Consider the following 18528-nt stretch of genomic DNA (forward strand, 5'->3'; position numbering starts at 1 on the left):
TTAATATTTGAATTTATTATACTCTTATTTATAAATATAAAATTTTGCTCAGTTTTTTACCATTTAGCATATTCTAACGAAAAAAACATCTTTAACCGTTACTATATTAATATACTTTTTAACTATAATTAACTTAATCATTGCAATGTTAATGTGGCGATCCACAATTATTTACTAATGTGTCACTATCGATTCTTAAAGTATAAAATATTCTTATCAACAACTAAAATTTGTCTTGTTGAGGAAATCAACCATATATTTCTCAAACATGTGATCAAGTTTTGAGGAGTGTCTCAATCTATAATCATGGATTGAGATGGGTGTTTCATGGCTTAAGCTTTTTCACATCCTTCCGTCCCAAAATTAACGAGCAAATTTGATTTGATCATAGGTTGGGTTGAGTTTAGGCTGAATTAATGTAAAATTTTAGACATATCTGGATTAAGATGTTGAATTGCAACCCCTCTCTCTCCATTGAAAGCCCAAATCCAAGACAACTTTCAGATCTCGACACGTAATCAAATATTCATTTATCCAACACGTGGCAAGATTTTAAAAGCCAAGGGTTAACAATGCGCAACCCGCTTACAAAAGACGCTAGCAACGTCCAATTACCCGCAGTGCGAACCGGTCAGCAACAACAATCGCTTTTACTCACCCTCTTTCCCACGCAAACAAAAACAAAGGAAAAACAAGCTTTCAAAAACCGCCATTTCTCTCATAAATTTGTTTTATTCCTTTCGTTTACCAAAATATTTAAATAAAAAAGGAGAAATTTATAGGAAGGAAAGGTGCGTACTGCGCACTTTTCCTAATTTCTTTGATTTTGAATTTTTCTTTTATCCTTTGATTGAAGATTTCGATGTTTTTTGGGCTCGCTATGTCGATGAATTCGAGGATTTTCTTCCGTTGTCTTGTTTGGTGGATCTTCTTCAGCTGCTTTTCAGGTAATAGTTAAGTCCCCCCCCCCCGAGAAACAAACAAACGGAGGATATGTAGTGGATTTGATGTTGACGTATCTCTTTGATTTTTTCATAAAATAGGTTAGATTCGTGTTTTTTAGCTGGAAATTTGAAATTAAGATGCAATATTCTTTTTATTTTTATTTTGAAGGATTGATTTCATCGGCAGTAGTTAGATTGGATTCAATTGAAATATACAACACGCACGAGTGGATAACAGAACCGACGGTTTATTTCGTCTGCAAAGGAGAGAATATGACGGTTTTGCCAGATGTCACCAAAGCAGATACTGTCTATACTTTCAAGGGTGAAGAATCTTGGCAGGTTTTTACAGTATTCTCTCTGATTTTCATTTTTTTAATACTGTCAAGTACTGTAAAATCAATTGATAGAATAAAAACCAGTGATCAATATTTCAGAGCTTTTTTTTTTCTGATCCTGTTATTATTAAGAACCTAAATTAGGGCTAGCTTTATGAAATATGGAATCCAGTAGCTGGAAAAGAAGTGTTTTTTTTTGGAGTTCTGTTTTGTGCTTTTTTCAGGGATTTGTTTGGTTTTTGTTTCATGTTTTATTGGTTTAGGTTTTCTCTATTTTATAGTGATATAATTTATGTTACTTGGACATGTAGGTGTTGGATATGGGTATCTATTTGTTAGGGGTATCTTTAATTTTTAAATTTTTTTAATGTATTTTGGGAATATTTGAAAGGTAATATTCTGGTACTCATTTCTATTTGTCTTAGAATAAAAAAAGATAAAATGAAGAGTCTGAGCACCATATGACATAATACCCTTTTCATTTACTAATGGAAACTTAGTGAAAGTTGTTATATTTTGAGTTTTCTCCTGTATGGATGCTGACCTAATGTAAATCCTTACATTATGTTTGCTGAACCAAAGGTTCTTTAGTGAATTAGTTAAATTTTAGCTCTCTATGTGTTACTGTTACATTGGGTGAAAGTACCATGGATGTCCTTGTACTAGGAGTTAGATTGTATTTTGCCCCATTTTCTCAAAAAATGGGCAAATTAGTTCTTGTGTGTTAGATCAAACAACAAACAAATCCTTTTTATTAAAAATTTCATCCATTTTTATTGTTAGAAACTGGCTTGATTGATAGAATAACCAAACATTCATATGTGGCAATGTGTACCTCATTCTGACGTATAGGGATCAGTTTTTAACAATAGAAATGGATGGAATTTTTAATAGAAGGACTAATTTGCTTTTTGATCTAACGTATAGGGACTAATTTGCTCATTTTTGGTGTAGAAGGGACAAAAAGCAATCTTGCTCTTAGTACAAGGGCCTCCATGGGACTTTTACCGTTACATTGAGATTCAAGAGACAAATGAAGTACTTGACTAGGCTGCCTATTTGAGATTTGCACAAATTTGGTCCTTTGGTTAACTTGATGTTCTGGATAAGGGTGCTATTGCATTTTACTTTAACTAAGCCCTTCATGAGTTGCTGCTGCTCTATCGAATTTGCATGTATGGCAGTTCCTTTTTACGAAGAGCATGGGATAAAAGTGTCTTCTTTGTGTTTTCAGCCTCTTACAGAACTCAAAAGCAAGAAATGCAAGCGGTGTGGATTCTACGAGAAGGACACATTTAAATCAGATGATGTATTTGATGAGTGGGAGTTCTGTGCTTCAGACTTCAAAGCTAATGGGAAATATATATTGTTTAAAGAAAAGGAACTTAATGTCACATTCAACTGTGAAGAATGCACATCTCTTCCAGCTGGTAAAGTTTTTTTCCTCCTTTTGTCCCATACTTTATCCTTAGGAGCTGTTATGCCATATTAATGGCCAATGGGCTTGTTTAAGGCATTGCTTGATTCAGTTCCTTTTTATGGATGTTAGTTATTCCATTTTGTATACCAGCTCTTCTCTTGTCCTCAATAGTTATGCGCTTGTCACTTTAACTTCGACAAGGTTTGAGAGTTGGCATAGAAAGGAAATCAACCAAAAAGATTGTTCCATTTTGTGTCAATGTTCTTACGTTGGAATTTCTGGTTAGTTGTTCTACAGTAAAAAGTTAAAATATTGCTGAAATAAGATTGGTTTCTTTGGCCCCATTTAACTAGAAAATTCAAAGTTCCTTTGATACAATAAAAAGAGCCAAATGAGCTATATCTAGGTAAAAGCACCATGGAAGTCCTTGTACCAGGAGTCCAATTGTATTTTGTCCCCCTCTACTAAAAAATGGGCAAATTAGTCCTTGTATCTTAAATTTAAGAGCAAATTGGTCTTTTTTGTTAAAAATTCATCCATTGTACTGATAAAAACTGGCATGGTTAATAGAATAATTAGATAGTGACATGTGGCATGCCATGTGTACCTCATGCTAGGGGATCAACTTTTAACCGTAGAAATGAATGAAAATTTAACGGAAGGATCAACTTGTTTTTTGATCTAATGTATAGGGACTAATTTGTCATTTTTTGAGTTGAGGGGGCAAAATGCAGTTCGACTCCTAATACATGGGCTTCCATGATACTTTTAGCGCTATATCTATATTGGCTACTAGTAAAAAAAAAGGGTTATACTTTAAGGGCTAAGGTTGGCCATGTCAGCTGGACTATGGGATTGCCTGGCTGAGAATACAAATTATTCATCATATATTCATATGATCTCTTTTTCTTCTCTAGCTTACCCATATTCAATTTCAAATGCATATTATAAGGTCATTTAGATATATATGTTGACAATGCTTTATTTGCTATGTGTTAGGTACTTTCAATACAGATACCAATAATGATAATAAGGGGAATGAATTGCGTGTTGCTATAATTGTACTGATTGTTCTAGTGGCTTCAACTGTAACAATATTTGGACTGATGATGGCTTATAAATACTGGCAAAAGAGGAAGAGGCAACAAGATCAGGCTCGGTTCTTAAAACTGTTCGAAGAAGGGGATGACCTCGAGGATGAACTAGAGCTTGGTAATTGAATATGATTAAACAACTCGGTACCTCCTGTACAGGAAGCTTACCTTTCCTAAAATTTTGCTCTGTGGAGAAATATATATATATATTCTACAGCTGTGTGTTCTAAGGTGGCTTCAGATATGATGTATAGTTGAGCTTTGTGGTCCTGTTGGCACATCTATTTGTTAAGATCTACATGGTTGCTTTTTGTTGTTGACTAGCAAATAAAGGGAATATAAAGCTTGAGCATTTTATACAAATGATGGCATTGTGTATGATAAAACAGTACTTTCTAGGTTTTGCTGTTTTGGGCATTTTAGATACCCCAAGTGATGATTTGAAGGACCATTTTTTGATCTGATGATTGAACTTCAAGGGCCTTTCTTTTCAAGAATGGTCAGATTTGACTCGAACTTGAAATTCGATATCATTAATTTGAACTCAAACTCGACACTTTTTGCTATATCTATAGAAACTCAAGAATTTGAATCCGATCAACTTGAACCAGAATTGGTCCAAATTTAAATTGATTTGAATATGAAATGATTGCGTTTGAATTATCAAGTGACGAACTTAAAATGATTCGACTGATGGTAATTAATCGATTGGATATGATAAGACTTCTTTGTAAGGAGTTTGTTCATGGTTGTGATATGATATGTTTTGAATATGGTCACTATCTATCTTTGATTTGAATTATTTGTCAAATCATGACGTTTGTAATATATAGTGTGTTCGAGTTACTTTTTATGGAAAAATTCATATAATATTTAAGTCTAGGTATATTAATTATTATATATTCAGAGTGAAAACGGATATTAACCTTTCGATATTCATTAGCTGTTATATCTTTTATTTTTGATAATTTAAACTAAAAGTTCATTATTCAAATTTATTTTATTTTTATAATTAACGGAAATATTCAAAGTATATATTTAACTTTAATTTTTTTTATTTAGATATTTTTAGATATAATTTATTTAATTGAAATTTGACAAAGAAATATTTGGATTTAAAGGGGAATTTATAGAATAAATTTGCAAATTTAAATTCAAATACTGTATAAATCGTATATATTCAAGTCATCAACGACAGTGCTAAACGCCGGGGGAAAGAGCAGAGGAGGAATCTTTAATAGAGGTGTTGAAGTTATTCAATTCCTTGGAATTGGGTCCATAAATTGCCTTGGTGTCCCGACAGCAACTGCAAAAGCAACACAACAAGCATGCATCCATGTCTTTTAACAACTAAAACAAAGAAACAAGGCTTCCATTTGTTCTGATGCATGAATGAGAGGTCGGACCTGCAAGTTTCCTTGTTGAACTTTCTATTCTCAATTCCATATAGCTTCTTGAATATATTAGGTTTTGTTACACATCATTAGGTGTCAACCAGAAACCTAGATAAACTTCGGGTCGCTTGTCCTTGACTCAGATAGGTTTTACCATATGATTGAGTGTGAGGCGAGCCGTAAGAGGAGAGCAAGGGGAGTTTGCGGACCCAGCTCGCAAGGCAAGTTCGCATGTTGAGCTCGCACGAACTAGGGGAAGGTCACAATATCAGTTCGCATGCGTCCAAGGAGCTCGCAAAAAGGAGATTGCGTGTTCCACAGGTAACCTAGAGTGAAACATGTATCCAATAGACCTGAGGCCCGCATGGAATGTCAGTACCAATATCAGAAAGGACTACGTGCTCTGTAGGCAACCCAGAATGAAACACATGTCCAGCAGGTCTAAGATCCACACAAAATGTTAATACCAGGAACAGCGGAGTCAAGACAAAAATTGTGGGGGTCATATGGTGAGCCGTAATAGCATATATAAATAGCTAAATGTTTCCATCAATAAAACACGAGAAAAAGATTGCTCAGCAATTAGTGCGGTGAGCGTGGATAAACTTTCGATCATCAGATTTAAACAATTGGTGTGAATTATTGGAGTCATCTAGGTTTCCTCTTGATCCAAGCATATAACTTGTGGTCTATCGTAGCTCGAGGTCTCTTTATACCCGAATGCTCCCAACAAACTCTTTGAAATCTAATAATCGGAAGTCTGCCCATGCTCACCACACCAATTGTTGAGTAAACTTTTTCTCGTGTCTTATTGACGGGAGCATTTGAGTATTTATATTTACAGCTCACCATATGACCACACAGTTTTGTCTTAACTCTGCCGTTCCTGGTATTAACATTCCGTGCGAATCTCAGACCTGCTGGACATGTGTTTCATTCTTTGTTGTCTGCGGAGCATGCGGTCCTTTATGCTCTTGGTACTAACATTCCGTGCGGGCTCCAGGTCTGTTGGACACGTGTTTCACTCTAGGTTGCCTGTGAAACACGCGGTCCCCTTTCTGCGAGCTCCTTGGACGCGTGCGAACTGAGATTGTGGCCTTCTTTTGGTTTGTGCAAGCTCAATATGTGAACTTGCCTTGCGAGCTAGTCCACGAACTCCCCTTGCTCTCCTTTCGCGGCTCACCTCGCACTCAATCATCTAGTAGGACATATCCGAGTCATGGGCAGGCGGCCTGGATTCTATCTAGGTTTCGAGTTGGCGCTTACTGATGTGTAATAGCTTCCACTCGGCAAAAATATGGACGATCTGAAATTCAACCCATCCTTAGCATTATGTATTTTCAAAATATGATATTGATAAATGAGCAGGGTCCAGGATTGAGTTTACTTTGGATTGGAAGGTAATTTAGGTTCGATTCATTTCAAATTTTATTTATTTTTTTGAAAAGATTTTCGGAGTTTTAATTGTTTCGAATTTTGGTTATTTAAATTTGGATTATTATCAAGTATTGTTCTATGATACTTCACAAACTTGAAATCTGGGATCCGACCCAATCAAGGAAGGGAAAGGGATGTCATCCAGCTCTCTGTTAGCTCGTCACTCTACTAGTTCGTGAGATCTCAGTAAGGATAACTCTAAAGATACTTGTTGAGCTTAAGAGGGATAATGTGTCATTATGCATGACATCTAGTTATCCTTAGCAAGTCACATCAAGGAACCGTACCTTATAAGGATGGAGGATAGCCCACATGGAAGGGGACCGAAAAAGCCATCAAGTACACTGATATTAGACTTGAAAAACATCACAAGAAGCTGTGATGTGTTTTTTATTTGTTAGTTTTTATTTTTCTAATATAATTTAAACCCATTTGACAACTTAATATTGCTTATGTTTTCTTAACAAATTGTTTGGGATGATAGAATAACCTATACAATTTAGCTCTTAAAATTAGTGTTTCAATGAAGGCATTGAAATCAAAATTAAATTATAATAAATCTGGACAATAAATTATCTGCAGTTAAAAATACTAAAATTCAAATATAACCTTTTAAAAGTAAATATAATTTTAAAGGTAAAAGTGTCGACCAAGTCCTAATAAAAATTTCAGGCTCAAACTCATATTGACTCGAAAAATGAGTTTAAAATTTTATTCAAATTTGGTCCAAATTGTAGATACTAGACCCAAGCTCAAGCCAACTCGACCTAGATACATAGCTAAGGTATTGACACCTTGCCAAAGGTATCGATACTTAGACAATTTTTCTTTAAGCATATATCCAGACTGGGCCAGGCTAAAAAAACATTACTGAGATCCGGTCCATTTTCTAAATAAGTCTTATTTTTTACCCAAGTCTACTTTTCAGACATATATTTTTACTCAAACTCTCCCACTTTTTTAGCGAGTGAACAGGTTTACTTAAAAAAATAATTAAATAAGTAACTCATTTGAAATGCAAAATCTCAGTTGCTTCAAATTTATTCATGTAAAATTCCAAATGCTATTACATGCTAGAGATACTTCAAACTGGCACAAGTACATACTATCATAGAGTATATCACTGAAGAAAACAAACAAGAAACACTCATCAACAAACACCAAGCTTATTTTCATACATACATATATATATATTATGTATATATCTTAAGATGTCAGCAGTTCCATCACTTCTGAGCCTGCAATGAGATAGCAAATACAGTAGTAAGCAATTTTTTGCACTAACAGTTGATGAAAATAGTTATAGTCTTGAGGGTGTTGATAACTTAGGTACCATGAAACGCTGCTTATAGTATTCCACCAACTGTTTTGGATCAACTGTCTTCGTCTGTTTATAGGCGTCAATCTTGTTCAACTCCTGCATCATTAAATTTATTGGAATATTAAGTATTATTCAAGAACGAAAATGAAGAAACAAACATTGTGGAAGGGTATATATCGGATTACTACTAAAGTTCTTGATATGAATGTTTTCAAGACGGGACTGTGATGTGCAATTTATGCAGCTATGATTAGAAGATACGACGAAAGAAAATGAGTAAAAGCTGAGGCTAATTCGAACAAATTTCGATTAGAAACAGCATTTTAACAAACATTGACAAAGCTAGGGGTGTAATCAAGCTGAGCTAAGTCCGAATATTGTCAAGTTTGAGCTTGAGTTCAACTCGAAAATCAGAGCTCAATACTTGATTTGAGCTCGATCAAACATCAGGTTTTAAGCTCGAGCTAGAACTAGGCTCGATAATTAAGTTTAGAGTTAACAATATATATTAAGGACAATAATGTAATTTAATAATATACAAATATGAAAAGCTCAATAAGGCTTGTGACCCTTCAAGTCAAATATTACTAAACTCAAATTCGACTTACTCAATAGCTTGAGTTGCTCGAGCTCAAGCTTAGCTCAATAATTACTGAATTAAGTTCGATTTTTTTTTTAACTCAAACTCAAGTAGCTTGTAAGCACCAGTGTCTCACTTACACCTCTACCCTTGCGTGTATACAAGTATATGTATATGTATGTATAGCTTTCAGATGATACCTCAATCCATGCAGCGAGTTTAGGCCTGCCGGCAATGGTGTCATACTTAAAAACCTCCGATAAGAAGATCTGGAATCTTTCAACAAAAGGAATGTAGGCAATGTCCGCCTGAAAACAACAAACTTTCATTCATATATCTTAACAGAAAAATGATACATAATAATATAGCCATAGCTATTATCGATTACAATTTGTTACTCGAACTCTTGATTTTTCCCTAAAGTACCTATGTCCTATGCCTAGGCTCGTATTTAGACACGGTATTAAGGAATGATCCTCCAAATATATGAAAAAACTTTGAAAAATTTGAGTACATCCATATCATATAGGGGCGAATGGAGGGGGTAGGCAGGGACCTTAGCCCCCCTAAACTGAAAAATTGCAGCTTTATACCCTCAAATTAATAAAATCTTTAATAAATATAGTAAAATTATAGTCTGGCCCCCAAAATGTTAAAATTTCAATTTACTTCTTTTGAAAACCAGAAAGATATAAGCCAATACAATGATGAAATTACATTTTAACTCTCATAATAATCTATAACTTCAACTCAACCCTCCCCTAAAAGAATTTCTGGCTTCGACCCTGATGTCATACATACAAGATTATCATTAATTTAACCTTTTACATGTTTATAGACACATTGAAACTCGATTAAGAAACAACGACCACATAAAATAGCAGCAGGGAAGCAATTTAGCATCATCGACTTACCAGACTAAAGTCCCGGCCTAGGAGAAATGGACCATCATCATACTTTTTAAGAGCATCCTCCAAGTAATTGAAAGCAGCACCTAATGCAAGTCCAAAGTTTTAGTTTAGTCCATATTGAACTATATACAAAATACAAGAAGATATCGACAACACTAACCAGCTTCTTTTTCTGGGTCTCCTTTAAATGAAGCAAAAAGCATTTCCATAAATTTGTCAGTATATGACAACAACTCCTCTAAGGTCCTTTTCTTGTCAGGATCCTACAACATTTTGAAAAAGATCACTTCGGTTAATATAGATGGAACGGGAAACCGTCATCGAAGTGTGGTAAGATGACTCCATCAATCTTACATTTGGTACAAGAGAAGGTCCTTCAAAGTTGCTATCAACATATTTAATCAGATCAAGACTCTCCCCAATGATTTTGCCATTATGTTCCAAGGATGGCACCTGAAAATCAAATCAATTAGCATAGTAAATAATGACCAAAAGAAAGGGTTCATAAAGCTCAAACATGGTGATCTCAAAGTTTCATCAACACTCCAAAAGGACAAAAGGAGTGAGAGGAAATTCAAGCTATATTTTATAATGGGTTAAATCACTATTTGGGGCCTGAACTTGGCAATTGTTCTCGCGCTAGAGCCTGAACTAGGCAATTGTTCTCACATTGGGACTTGAACTTTTCTTTTTATTCAAGTTAATCCCTGGACTTGGCAGTCATTCCCATATTGGGGCCTAAATTGCACAATTGTTCCCACATTGGAGCTTAAATTTTAGAGTTTTCAAAAAAATCTCAAGAACTAACTTGCACAAAAAAAGTTCAAGCCCAACAATTACAAAATTCAAACCTAACTTGATAAAAAAAAGTTCAAGACCCACCGTCAAAATAGTTGCCAAGTTCAGGCCACAAAAAGTGATTTAATCCTTATTATTAAGTCCAAGCATGAAGCTAGTTGACAAAAGAGCTTAGGTTAAACATGGTCCTTAAAGCACCATTTTTTATTCTCAATACATTAATATTTTATTGACAAAATTCTTAACCATTATTAAATATCTCTACCAAAATCAAAACAACATTCCAACTTTTTAAATGTCTGACCTTGTTTACAGGGTAAACTTTTTCCTTGTACCAAGCAGGTCTATTTTGAAGGTTCAAAGGAACAAGTTTAATCTCATCTTGCAATCCCTACAACCCAAACAAGAACTCAAGCCGATTATTTAAAGTAAACAACAATTTCATAGCAGTAAGGCTTTAAAAAATCAAAATAAAAAACAAAATCAATGAATTAATAAACAACCTTATAATTCCTGGTGATCCACACACGTTGTGCAAAAGGGCAAGGATAAGAAGTATACAACCTTTAAGATGACCAAAAAAGTGGTCAACATTGACAATAAACACATGCAAATACATATATGAATTGTAAAACCCAGAACATAAAGAGTGAAACCTGGTAGTTCCATCAAACAATGGAGGTTGCTCAGCATTAGCTTCCAATGTAGGAGGCAAAGACTCTACTGTTCTGAAATTAAAAAACAATGAAACAAAAAAAGGAATGACTTTTAGAGAAACCCAGGACCTGAAGTTGATAGAAAGCTTGAAAATTGAGAAGATAATTCAAGATTCTTACTCGGTAGCCATTGTTGGAGTGTGCAAGCTTCAATTTTTTTTTTGTTGGTTTAAGCTTTTAATTTGGTTCACAATTGTGTCCACATGCAAAAAGAACAGTCTGGCTTTATAGGGTGGGACGGAAAAACACTTTTAAGTGTGATGATCAGCAATGACGACATCGACTGGTAGGTGGCAAAATCTAGAAGGGACGGTTACATTCGATAAAAAAGATTTACAGGAATATTTCCTTTTTAGAGTGTGACACACCGGCCGCCAATGGAAAAATTGAAGATGTAGAACACTGAAAGTCATAGGCGATGTGCTGGGTAGGCTCAAGTGGTGAATTTAAGCTAAGCTTAATATATATATATTATAATAATTGGTTAATTTTGTACTGTTTGGGTTTTAAAATCTGTGTATATTTATAAACGATTCGTTTAATTTTAACTTATAATATTAAATTTAAATTTTTTTGAGTGACTTAACTTTTTAAAAGATCGGATTTTGTTTTTTTAATAAAAGTATTGGTCTAAATCTAAAATAATCTGAATCTGAAAGGATTGCGTTTAACTTGATAAGTAACAAACTTAAAATGACTCGACTGACAGTAACTGATCGATTGCATCTGATAAGACTTTTGTGAGGGGTTCGTTCATGGACGTGACATGTTTCAAATATAGTCATTATCTATTTCTTATATGAACTATTTGTCATACCATGACGTTTGTAAAAATCAATTTATTTTTATAGAAAAATTAATATAATATTTAAGTCTAGGTATATTAATTATTATAACCTTTCGATTTTCATTAGCTGTAATATCTTTTATTTTTGATAATTTAAACTAAAGTTTCATTATTCAAATTTATTTTATTTTTATAATTAACAGAAATATTCAAAATATATATTTAACTTTAGTTTTTTTATTTAGATATTTTTAGATATAATTTATTTAATTGAAATTTAACAAAGAGATATTTGGATTTAAAGGGGAATTTAGAGAATAAATTTGCAAATTTAAATTCAAGTACTGTATAAATAGTATAAATTCAAGTCATCAGCAGCAATGCTACACGCCGGTGGAAAGAGCAGAGGAAGAATCATTAATAGAGGTGTTGAAGTTCTTCAATTCCTTGGAATTGGGTCCATAAATAGCCTTGATGGTGTCCCGACAGCAACTGCAAAAGCAACACAACAAGCATGCATCCATGTCTTTTTTAACAACTAAAACAAAGAAACAAGGCTTCCATTTGTTCTAATGCATGAATGAGAGGTCGGACCTGCAAGCTTCCTTGTTGAACTTTCTATTCTCAATTCCATATAGCTTCTTGAATATATCAGGTTCCACTCGGCAGAAATATGGACGATCTGAAATTCAACCCACCCTTAGCATTAGGTATTTTTAAAATATGAGATTGATAATGGAGCAGGGTCATTGAGTTTATTTCGGATTGGAAGTTAATTTGGGTTAGATTCATTTCGAATTTTGGTTATTTAAATTTGGACTATTATTAAGTATTGTTCCATGATACTTTACAAACCCAAAATTTAGGATGCGACCCAATCAATGAAGGGATGTCAACCAGCTCTCTTTTAGCTCGTCACCCTGCTAACTTGCCTCGCTAGCTCGCGGAATCTTAGTAAGGATAACTCTAAAGATACATACTGAGTCTAATGGGAATAACTTGTTATATATGACATCTAATTACTCCTAACACATCACTTCGAAGAATCGCAACTTATAAGTATGAAGAATAGCCTCCATGGAAGGGGACCGAAAAGGCCATCAAGAAATAGATTGATATTTGGCTTGAAAAACATCACAAGAAGCTATCGTGTTTTTTCTTTATTAATTTTTATTTTTCTAATATAATTTAAACCCATTTGACAACTTAATATTGCTTATGTTTTCTTAACAATAGTTGGTATTAAGATTTTCCGAACTGAATCAATGATTGAACTTGTCTGATCAATTTTTCTCTTTTGATTAAATAAATCATTAAAAGTTAAATACGATTCAATTAGTCTGTATCAATCTCCAAATCAACTGATTTAATGAAATTTTCCGAATCAATTTTCGGTTCAACCCGCGGGTAAGGTTTGATTTAAGCAACATAGTGTATAAAATAATCATCTTTTAAGTTAAAGGCTCGGGCTGTTTTTTTTTCAGGTCATTAATGTGAAATTCATGGAACTGTAAAAAAGAAAAAGAAAATGATAGAGAAGACTCACCAGGGTAAATGGAGCAAGTGCGTGTGTTTTTCTCATAGTGGATGCACCATCCATCGGGACCTATTAAGCTTCTGTATAGCTAAAACAAAAAATCCTTTACGTTAGTTTGAGATGATAGATCAACCTATATGATTTAACTCTTAAAATTAGTGTTTCAATGAAGGGCATTGAAACCAGGATGCTATTGTTTCTATATTGGTGTTACTACTGGGTTTCTTCTGTCAATCATTTTTTCAAACAGATGGTGCGCATTTTCTGTACAAAACAAGGACAACCTCGATATCAGACGGGTCACTGAAAATTTCTTCAGGCGTGGCGAAAGCAGGGCCTTTGGCCAGCTTACAGCATGCGCCGCAGTTTTCCACACACCGCCATATCTCCTTCCTCCCTGAACTAAAGCCCATGGTGTCTTTGCTCGGCTTGGTTTTGGGTGCTGTCTTCTTTCCTTTCCGCCCAACCTTGTGAGCTGAACATACGATTTCGAAACTCGGCAGCGCAGTGATATGGGACATTTTTGTTGATTCAAAGACTTGAAGGATTGAAATTTTGTATTTTGAAGTATGTAAGATAGGGTAAACTATAGTCACCAAAAGTATCATTAAATTTCAAAATGATCATTGAAGTATGCATAAGTTTTCATTTAAGTTCTATAATTTTTTCTGTCCGAGTTTTTTTCTACAATTCATTTTTCAAGAAATAACTTTGAAAGTAGTAAAAAATAATTTTAAATGCTACAAATTTATAAATCAAAATCTAAATAATTTTACCAACTATTAAACTGATTTAGATCTAAAATATGTTCTATTTAGTGATAAATATTGATCTATTATATTGATCGTTAAATTGTCATTTAGAACTCCTTAACGAGGCTTTTTCCTTAAAAAATAATCTTCTCAACTCAGTAAGTCAAAAACCTTCAAATAAGTTATTGATAGTCCAGTAATATTTTGTAATTTTTTAAAGTTAGAATAACCAAAAAGTAAACATACATGAAATGGAAATGAAGCAAGAAACGAAAACCAACCAACGAAATTTCAGAAATTTATTTTGTCAGCCAATCTTATCCCTAAGAGTTTAAAAAGTATAACATCCTATGGTTTTATGTAACATGACAATCTATCTGGAAATGAAATTTGTAGGGGGCAAGGGGGAAGGGACATTTAAGGTGATGCGCTTCCTCTCGGTGTAAGTGGGTCATCATATTCGACATCAACAGGACTATTGTTGTCTCTCACACTGGGACTTAGGCTGCGACCATTGCCATCAGAAGAGCTTCGGTACTGGCTTCTGTCAGGGCTCTCATCTCTATCGGGACTGGCAGGGCTCCGGTTCACTTCCTTGGGACTATGGTCATCATAATCGGCTTCATCTTGCAGAGCAGACAATTTCCGATTTCGGGGAGAAGGGCTGTGATTCCTCCCCTTGGAGAGGGATGGGCTGTTCTCAGCCTCAGGGCTCTCTAATCTGAAACTATGTTCTCTCCTAACCGGAGATCTTGAACGACTGGCATAAAAATGTGAATGCGTTAGAACAACAAACTATCAGTGCATAAAGACGATTCTTAAAACCATTTTAAAGAAACGAAAAAATAAAGGTGCACTTCTTTAGTAGTCAATCCATTTTCTAACTATCCATGATAGATGATGCTTCCATTCCTTTTTATTTTGTCAGAAAAACTACAACTAATTGAAGTTAAAAAAATTTTGCACTAAAAGTTTACTTACGAGTAGCTCAGGCCACGGCTGTAACTTCGACCCCGGCTTCTGCCACGGCGAGGTGAGCGAGATCTAATAGGTGAACGAGAACTACTAGAACATAAGCATGAAAGGTTACCTCAGAATAAAAAAGGGGACACAATATCAAGATTGACAAGGTGAAGTCATAGCAGAAAAGGGTTACCTCAGTTTTCGGGGACTGTTCCTGCAGTTTCGTTCTATGTGACCTCTTTCTCCACAACGATAACATTTGTTCTTCCAGTCCTCAGCTGTACAATCTCTGGCCCAATGGCCATCAACACCACAATTAAAGCAGCGACCAGATCCAGGAGGGGGGCCTCTTCCTAGATATTCCTGAGAACCTCGTGGCACCTAGCCAAAACAAAAGATAAGAAAATTTCAGGCATCTAGCAGGAAAGTTTGATTCAAGCATGTTAAAAGAATAAGTTAATAAAACTCACCCCCCTTGCAAACTCAACAACAATGCGGCTTCCATCAAAGTCCCGACCATCCAAGCTATACCTTGCATCATCAGCATCTCGGGGATCGCTAAAGTCCTGTTTACAGAAAGTGAGCTAAAAAAAACAAGAACATGGGTAAAAAGGAAAAGAGCATCACTTACAACAAAGGCATAGTCACGCTTCATATCCACATCAAGTATTCTGCGGAAACGGTTGCCAGAAACAGAAAGGCCATCAGTAGTTAAGTACTACAAGTGTATGATACTTCACCCCTCATAGACGAACTAAACACCAGTTTGAGATTGTTGCGATTTCCACTAAAACACGGAATAATACTACAGAAAGAATCACCAAAGGGTCCCTATAAACGGGGCAAGAATTCCCACCAATTCCACCAAGGTCGACCCCTCTCACCATAGGCCTCCAGGTTTGGCAAAATCCCAGAAACCTTCAACAAGATTCATCCAAGTTAAAATACACTACAACACCTATGGGCAGGTGGTTCCCACACAGATAAGATCATTAAAATCTGGTGCAAATCCAAGCATAACGTAAAGCTTGCTGAAGGCCATTCCTCTCACCGAACCCTAATACTGCTAATTCATAGTAAAAGTACCATTGAAGCCCCTATACTAGGAGTTGGATGGCATTTTTCTCCCTCTACATAAAGAACGGCAAATTAGTACCTATACATTAGATTAAAAAGCGAATTGATCTTTTTTGTTAAAATTTCATCCATTTGTAATGTTAAAAATCTAAAGTGGTTGATAAAATAATGACTCGTGGCATGCCACATGTACCCCATGCTAATGTACAAAGACCAGTTTTTATCAGCAAAAATGGATGAAATTTTTAATAAGACTAGTTTGCCCTTTGATCTAATGTACAAAGACTAATTTGCCAATTTTTTTAATTAGAGGGGGAAAAATGCAATCCGGCTCCCAGTACAATGGCCCTCTATGATACTTTTACCACTAATTCACATTGCCGATTTCCTAAGTCAAACGAACATTAAGAACAAAGAGAGACGCAATTCATACGTTGCCAAAAAACCAAAATCCATATTATGGATAAACTAAATGGGCGTAAATAATGCATGTATAAGGTTATTGTGAACTGTGACATCAAAATATGATTCATACATACAGTAGTTAATTATTTTCTCTAAAATTTGGTAAGATTTTAACAACTTTCACAGCATTGAAACCGAGGAATTCGTAACTACCTCCCGTATCGGCTAAAGAGACGTTCTAGATCACGTGTTCGGGTTCTTGAGGAGATATGGCCAACATAGAGACGAGTATGACAATAACGATCATCATAGCGACGCATTTTGAAACTGCACTTGTGAAAATAAAAATTAATTAGAAAGAAAAAAAGAAAACCATAAAAAGAACAAATTTGGGCATCGTTCAACCATAATCTGACAAACCCAAACCAATTATAGCATTGAATGGATCACAAAGATTAACCTGTATGAAAAAAAACTCGAAACCCTAAAATTCAATTGTTCTAAATATCCATACCCCAATTGATTGAATTGGGTGAAATTAGTGAAATTTAGAGGCGATTACCAATTAAATCAAGAGAGTAAGGGCAATTAAAATCGCTAAAGAACCCTAAATCAAAAGCAGGGAGATAAAATTGATCTTTCATACCTGCCAGGTCAAGAAACCTCCTTCGATAATTCGATTAAACGAAAAACAATCAAAAGAAAGAGGCTTTTATAATATTTATTTATACATATAAATAAACCGAGCACATTTACGGTTAGGATGTGTTTAGTTTAATCGAAGGGTGAGGATTAAAGATACTATTGAATGTAGATTTGGGCTTAAGCTTAATTGCTTGGGCCGAAGCTTACCGAAATTAGGCCTTGGCATTTTTTTATGTGATTTAATATATTTTTTTATAATTTATCTGAATTATTGGATAGATTTATTGAAATAAAATTATAAATCTTGTTATGATGTTGGCCATTTTCGACCCGCTACCCGTTTACCCGATTGGAACTGACCTGATCCTCTTTACTTCAGTAGTGATCGCCTACATAGTTTGCTTATATGAGTTCGCATGTGGTGGGTTCGCATCACTATACAAGCTAACCCACACTTAGGGAATACATGTTCATCTTAGAATACAATACGTGTTGGCATGCATGGGAGCATACTTAAGACATCACATCCAAGAACTATATCATAAAAATAAGAAAATTAGCCTCCTTAAGAGACAGACTCACAAAACACTCAGAAAATCTAATTTTAACTCTTTTTTTTGTTTTTATTTTCTCAAAAATTTTGAAATAATTGTGATACGTATTATGTTTAAATAATTTTGTTAGTAGTGTGATTAGATATAGGATTGCTTGAATTTTAATTAAGTAATAGAGAATCTAAGCATAAAGAAATATTATGTAGATTTCTTTCTCAATATTTGGGTTTGATACATTTTCAGATGTGATAAAGGAAGGTGTACTTTCTTGAGAAAGTTTTTAAGGTATCGTTCATCTCAAGTCAACAATTTTTTTAATGAGTCGGTATTATTCTTAATTGAATCGGAATTTTGTTTCTTTAACTTTAGTAATAGATCAAGCTTGAGGCAATGTTTACGAAGCGAGAGTACGATCCACAGTATATGACACATTGGCCACCTACCAATGGGACATGCATGACTCGCACTTGGTAGAGTCTGAGCTCTATCAATGATTAGTACTGTAGATTATTACCCATTGACAAATATTAAAAGAACATACCGTAGATCCTAATTGATCCAACGATCAATTTCGGAAACCAGAGAAAAAAACAATTTGGATTTTGGTTTACAAATTCATGATGTTCAAATATATTTCGTGAAAAAAAAACTGAATTGTAGAAAAGAAAGGAAGGAGAGCTTTTGTTTGGTGCAGACGATGCGAACAGAGAAGGCCATATGACAACGATTCTAACAAATTGGAGACTTAAATAAAAACTTTCGAATAGTTCAATGACCATTTTGTAACTTTTTAATGTTGAGTGACTAAAACATAAAATTACTAATAATTTAGTGACCTTGAATGCAATTTACCTA

At 34.6% G+C, this 18528-nt stretch overlaps 4 protein-coding genes across 11 annotated transcripts; 1 reads left to right on the forward strand and 3 right to left on the reverse strand.

Annotated features, from left to right (window-relative positions):
- Positions 1 to 283: 283 nt before the first annotated feature.
- Positions 284 to 4159, forward strand: LOC107905265 (uncharacterized). 3 transcript variants are annotated; one of them, XM_016831871.2, is made up of 5 exons: positions 284 to 947; positions 1114 to 1286; positions 2237 to 2320; positions 2517 to 2712; positions 3702 to 4159. In XM_016831871.2, the coding sequence occupies exons 1-5, from the start codon at positions 863 to 865 to the stop codon at positions 3920 to 3922; spliced, it is 759 nt and encodes a 252-aa protein (XP_016687360.1). In that variant the 5' UTR covers positions 284 to 862; the 3' UTR covers positions 3923 to 4159. The 3 variants fall into 3 exon arrangements, with proteins under 3 accessions (XP_016687360.1, XP_016687361.1, XP_040943629.1); XM_041087695.1 differs by having other exon boundaries at positions 607 to 947; positions 2240 to 2320; XM_016831872.2 differs by lacking the exon at positions 2237 to 2320 and having other exon boundaries at positions 596 to 947.
- Positions 4160 to 7643: 3484 nt separating this feature from the next.
- Positions 7644 to 11388, reverse strand: LOC107905263 (glutathione S-transferase L3). Its single transcript, XM_016831869.2, has 10 exons — positions 11074 to 11388; positions 10894 to 10965; positions 10741 to 10801; positions 10542 to 10628; positions 9794 to 9892; positions 9600 to 9702; positions 9443 to 9522; positions 8729 to 8836; positions 7961 to 8044; positions 7644 to 7865 (listed from the first exon to the last, which is right to left on the reverse strand). Exons 1-10 carry the CDS (start codon positions 11082 to 11084, stop codon positions 7854 to 7856), a joined length of 717 nt encoding a protein of 238 aa, XP_016687358.1. The 5' UTR covers positions 11085 to 11388; the 3' UTR covers positions 7644 to 7853.
- A 643-nt stretch (positions 11389 to 12031) lies between these two features.
- On the reverse strand, positions 12032 to 14198 carry LOC107905264 (uncharacterized). The gene is made up of 4 exons (XM_016831870.2): positions 13562 to 14198; positions 13287 to 13365; positions 12335 to 12422; positions 12032 to 12232 (listed from the first exon to the last, which is right to left on the reverse strand). Exons 1-4 carry the CDS (start codon positions 13883 to 13885, stop codon positions 12124 to 12126), a joined length of 600 nt encoding a protein of 199 aa, XP_016687359.1. The 5' UTR covers positions 13886 to 14198; the 3' UTR covers positions 12032 to 12123.
- A 103-nt stretch (positions 14199 to 14301) lies between these two features.
- On the reverse strand, positions 14302 to 17244 carry LOC107905262 (serine/arginine-rich splicing factor RS2Z33). 6 transcript variants are annotated; one of them, XM_016831864.2, is made up of 7 exons: positions 17121 to 17244; positions 16688 to 16801; positions 15624 to 15663; positions 15463 to 15558; positions 15186 to 15373; positions 15011 to 15094; positions 14302 to 14789 (listed from the first exon to the last, which is right to left on the reverse strand). In XM_016831864.2, exons 2-7 carry the CDS (start codon positions 16792 to 16794, stop codon positions 14447 to 14449), a joined length of 858 nt encoding a protein of 285 aa, XP_016687353.1. In that variant the 5' UTR covers positions 16795 to 16801; positions 17121 to 17244; the 3' UTR covers positions 14302 to 14446. The 6 variants fall into 6 exon arrangements, with proteins under 6 accessions (XP_016687353.1, XP_016687355.1, XP_016687354.1 ...); XM_016831866.2 differs by having other exon boundaries at positions 15011 to 15073; positions 17121 to 17179; XM_016831865.2 differs by having other exon boundaries at positions 15011 to 15091; positions 17121 to 17179.
- Between the last annotated feature and the right edge of the window lie 1284 nt (positions 17245 to 18528).

This window comes from Gossypium hirsutum, chromosome D01 (assembly GCF_007990345.1).
Source record: "Gossypium hirsutum isolate 1008001.06 chromosome D01, Gossypium_hirsutum_v2.1, whole genome shotgun sequence".
Lineage (NCBI taxonomy): Eukaryota > Viridiplantae > Streptophyta > Magnoliopsida > Malvales > Malvaceae > Gossypium > Gossypium hirsutum.

Coding starts and splice junctions, on each gene's coding strand:
- LOC107905265 (XM_016831871.2), top strand. CDS start 863: ATGTTTTTTGGGCTCGCTATGTCGATGAATTCGAGGATTTTCTTCCGT. Junction 1,287..2,236: donor AGGGTGAAGAATCTTGGCAG/GTTTTTACAGTA, acceptor TTTTTGGTGTAG/AAGGGACAAAAAGCAATCTT. Junction 2,321..2,516: donor AGATTCAAGAGACAAATGAA/GTACTTGACTAG, acceptor TTGTGTTTTCAG/CCTCTTACAGAACTCAAAAG.
- LOC107905263 (XM_016831869.2), bottom strand. Junction 9,703..9,793: donor GACCTTCTCTTGTACCAAAT/GTAAGATTGATG, acceptor AAAATGTTGTAG/GATCCTGACAAGAAAAGGAC. Junction 8,837..9,442: donor TAGGCCGGGACTTTAGTCTG/GTAAGTCGATGA, acceptor TGTTGTTTTCAG/GCGGACATTGCCTACATTCC.
- LOC107905262 (XM_016831864.2), bottom strand. CDS start 16,794: ATGCGTCGCTATGATGATCGTTATTGTCATACTCGTCTCTATGTTGGC. Junction 15,559..15,623: donor AGCGTGACTATGCCTTTGTT/GTAAGTGATGCT, acceptor TTCTGTAAACAG/GACTTTAGCGATCCCCGAGA. Junction 14,790..15,010: donor AGCCGTGGCCTGAGCTACTC/GTAAGTAAACTT, acceptor TTTTTATGCCAG/TCGTTCAAGATCTCCGGTTA.
- LOC107905264 (XM_016831870.2), bottom strand. CDS start 13,885: ATGATACTTTTGGTGACTATAGTTTACCCTATCTTACATACTTCAAAA. Junction 13,366..13,561: donor GTGACCCGTCTGATATCGAG/GTTGTCCTTGTT, acceptor TTTTTGTTTTAG/CTATACAGAAGCTTAATAGG. Junction 12,233..12,334: donor TTCAACAAGGAAGCTTGCAG/GTCCGACCTCTC, acceptor TTGCTTTTGCAG/TTGCTGTCGGGACACCATCA.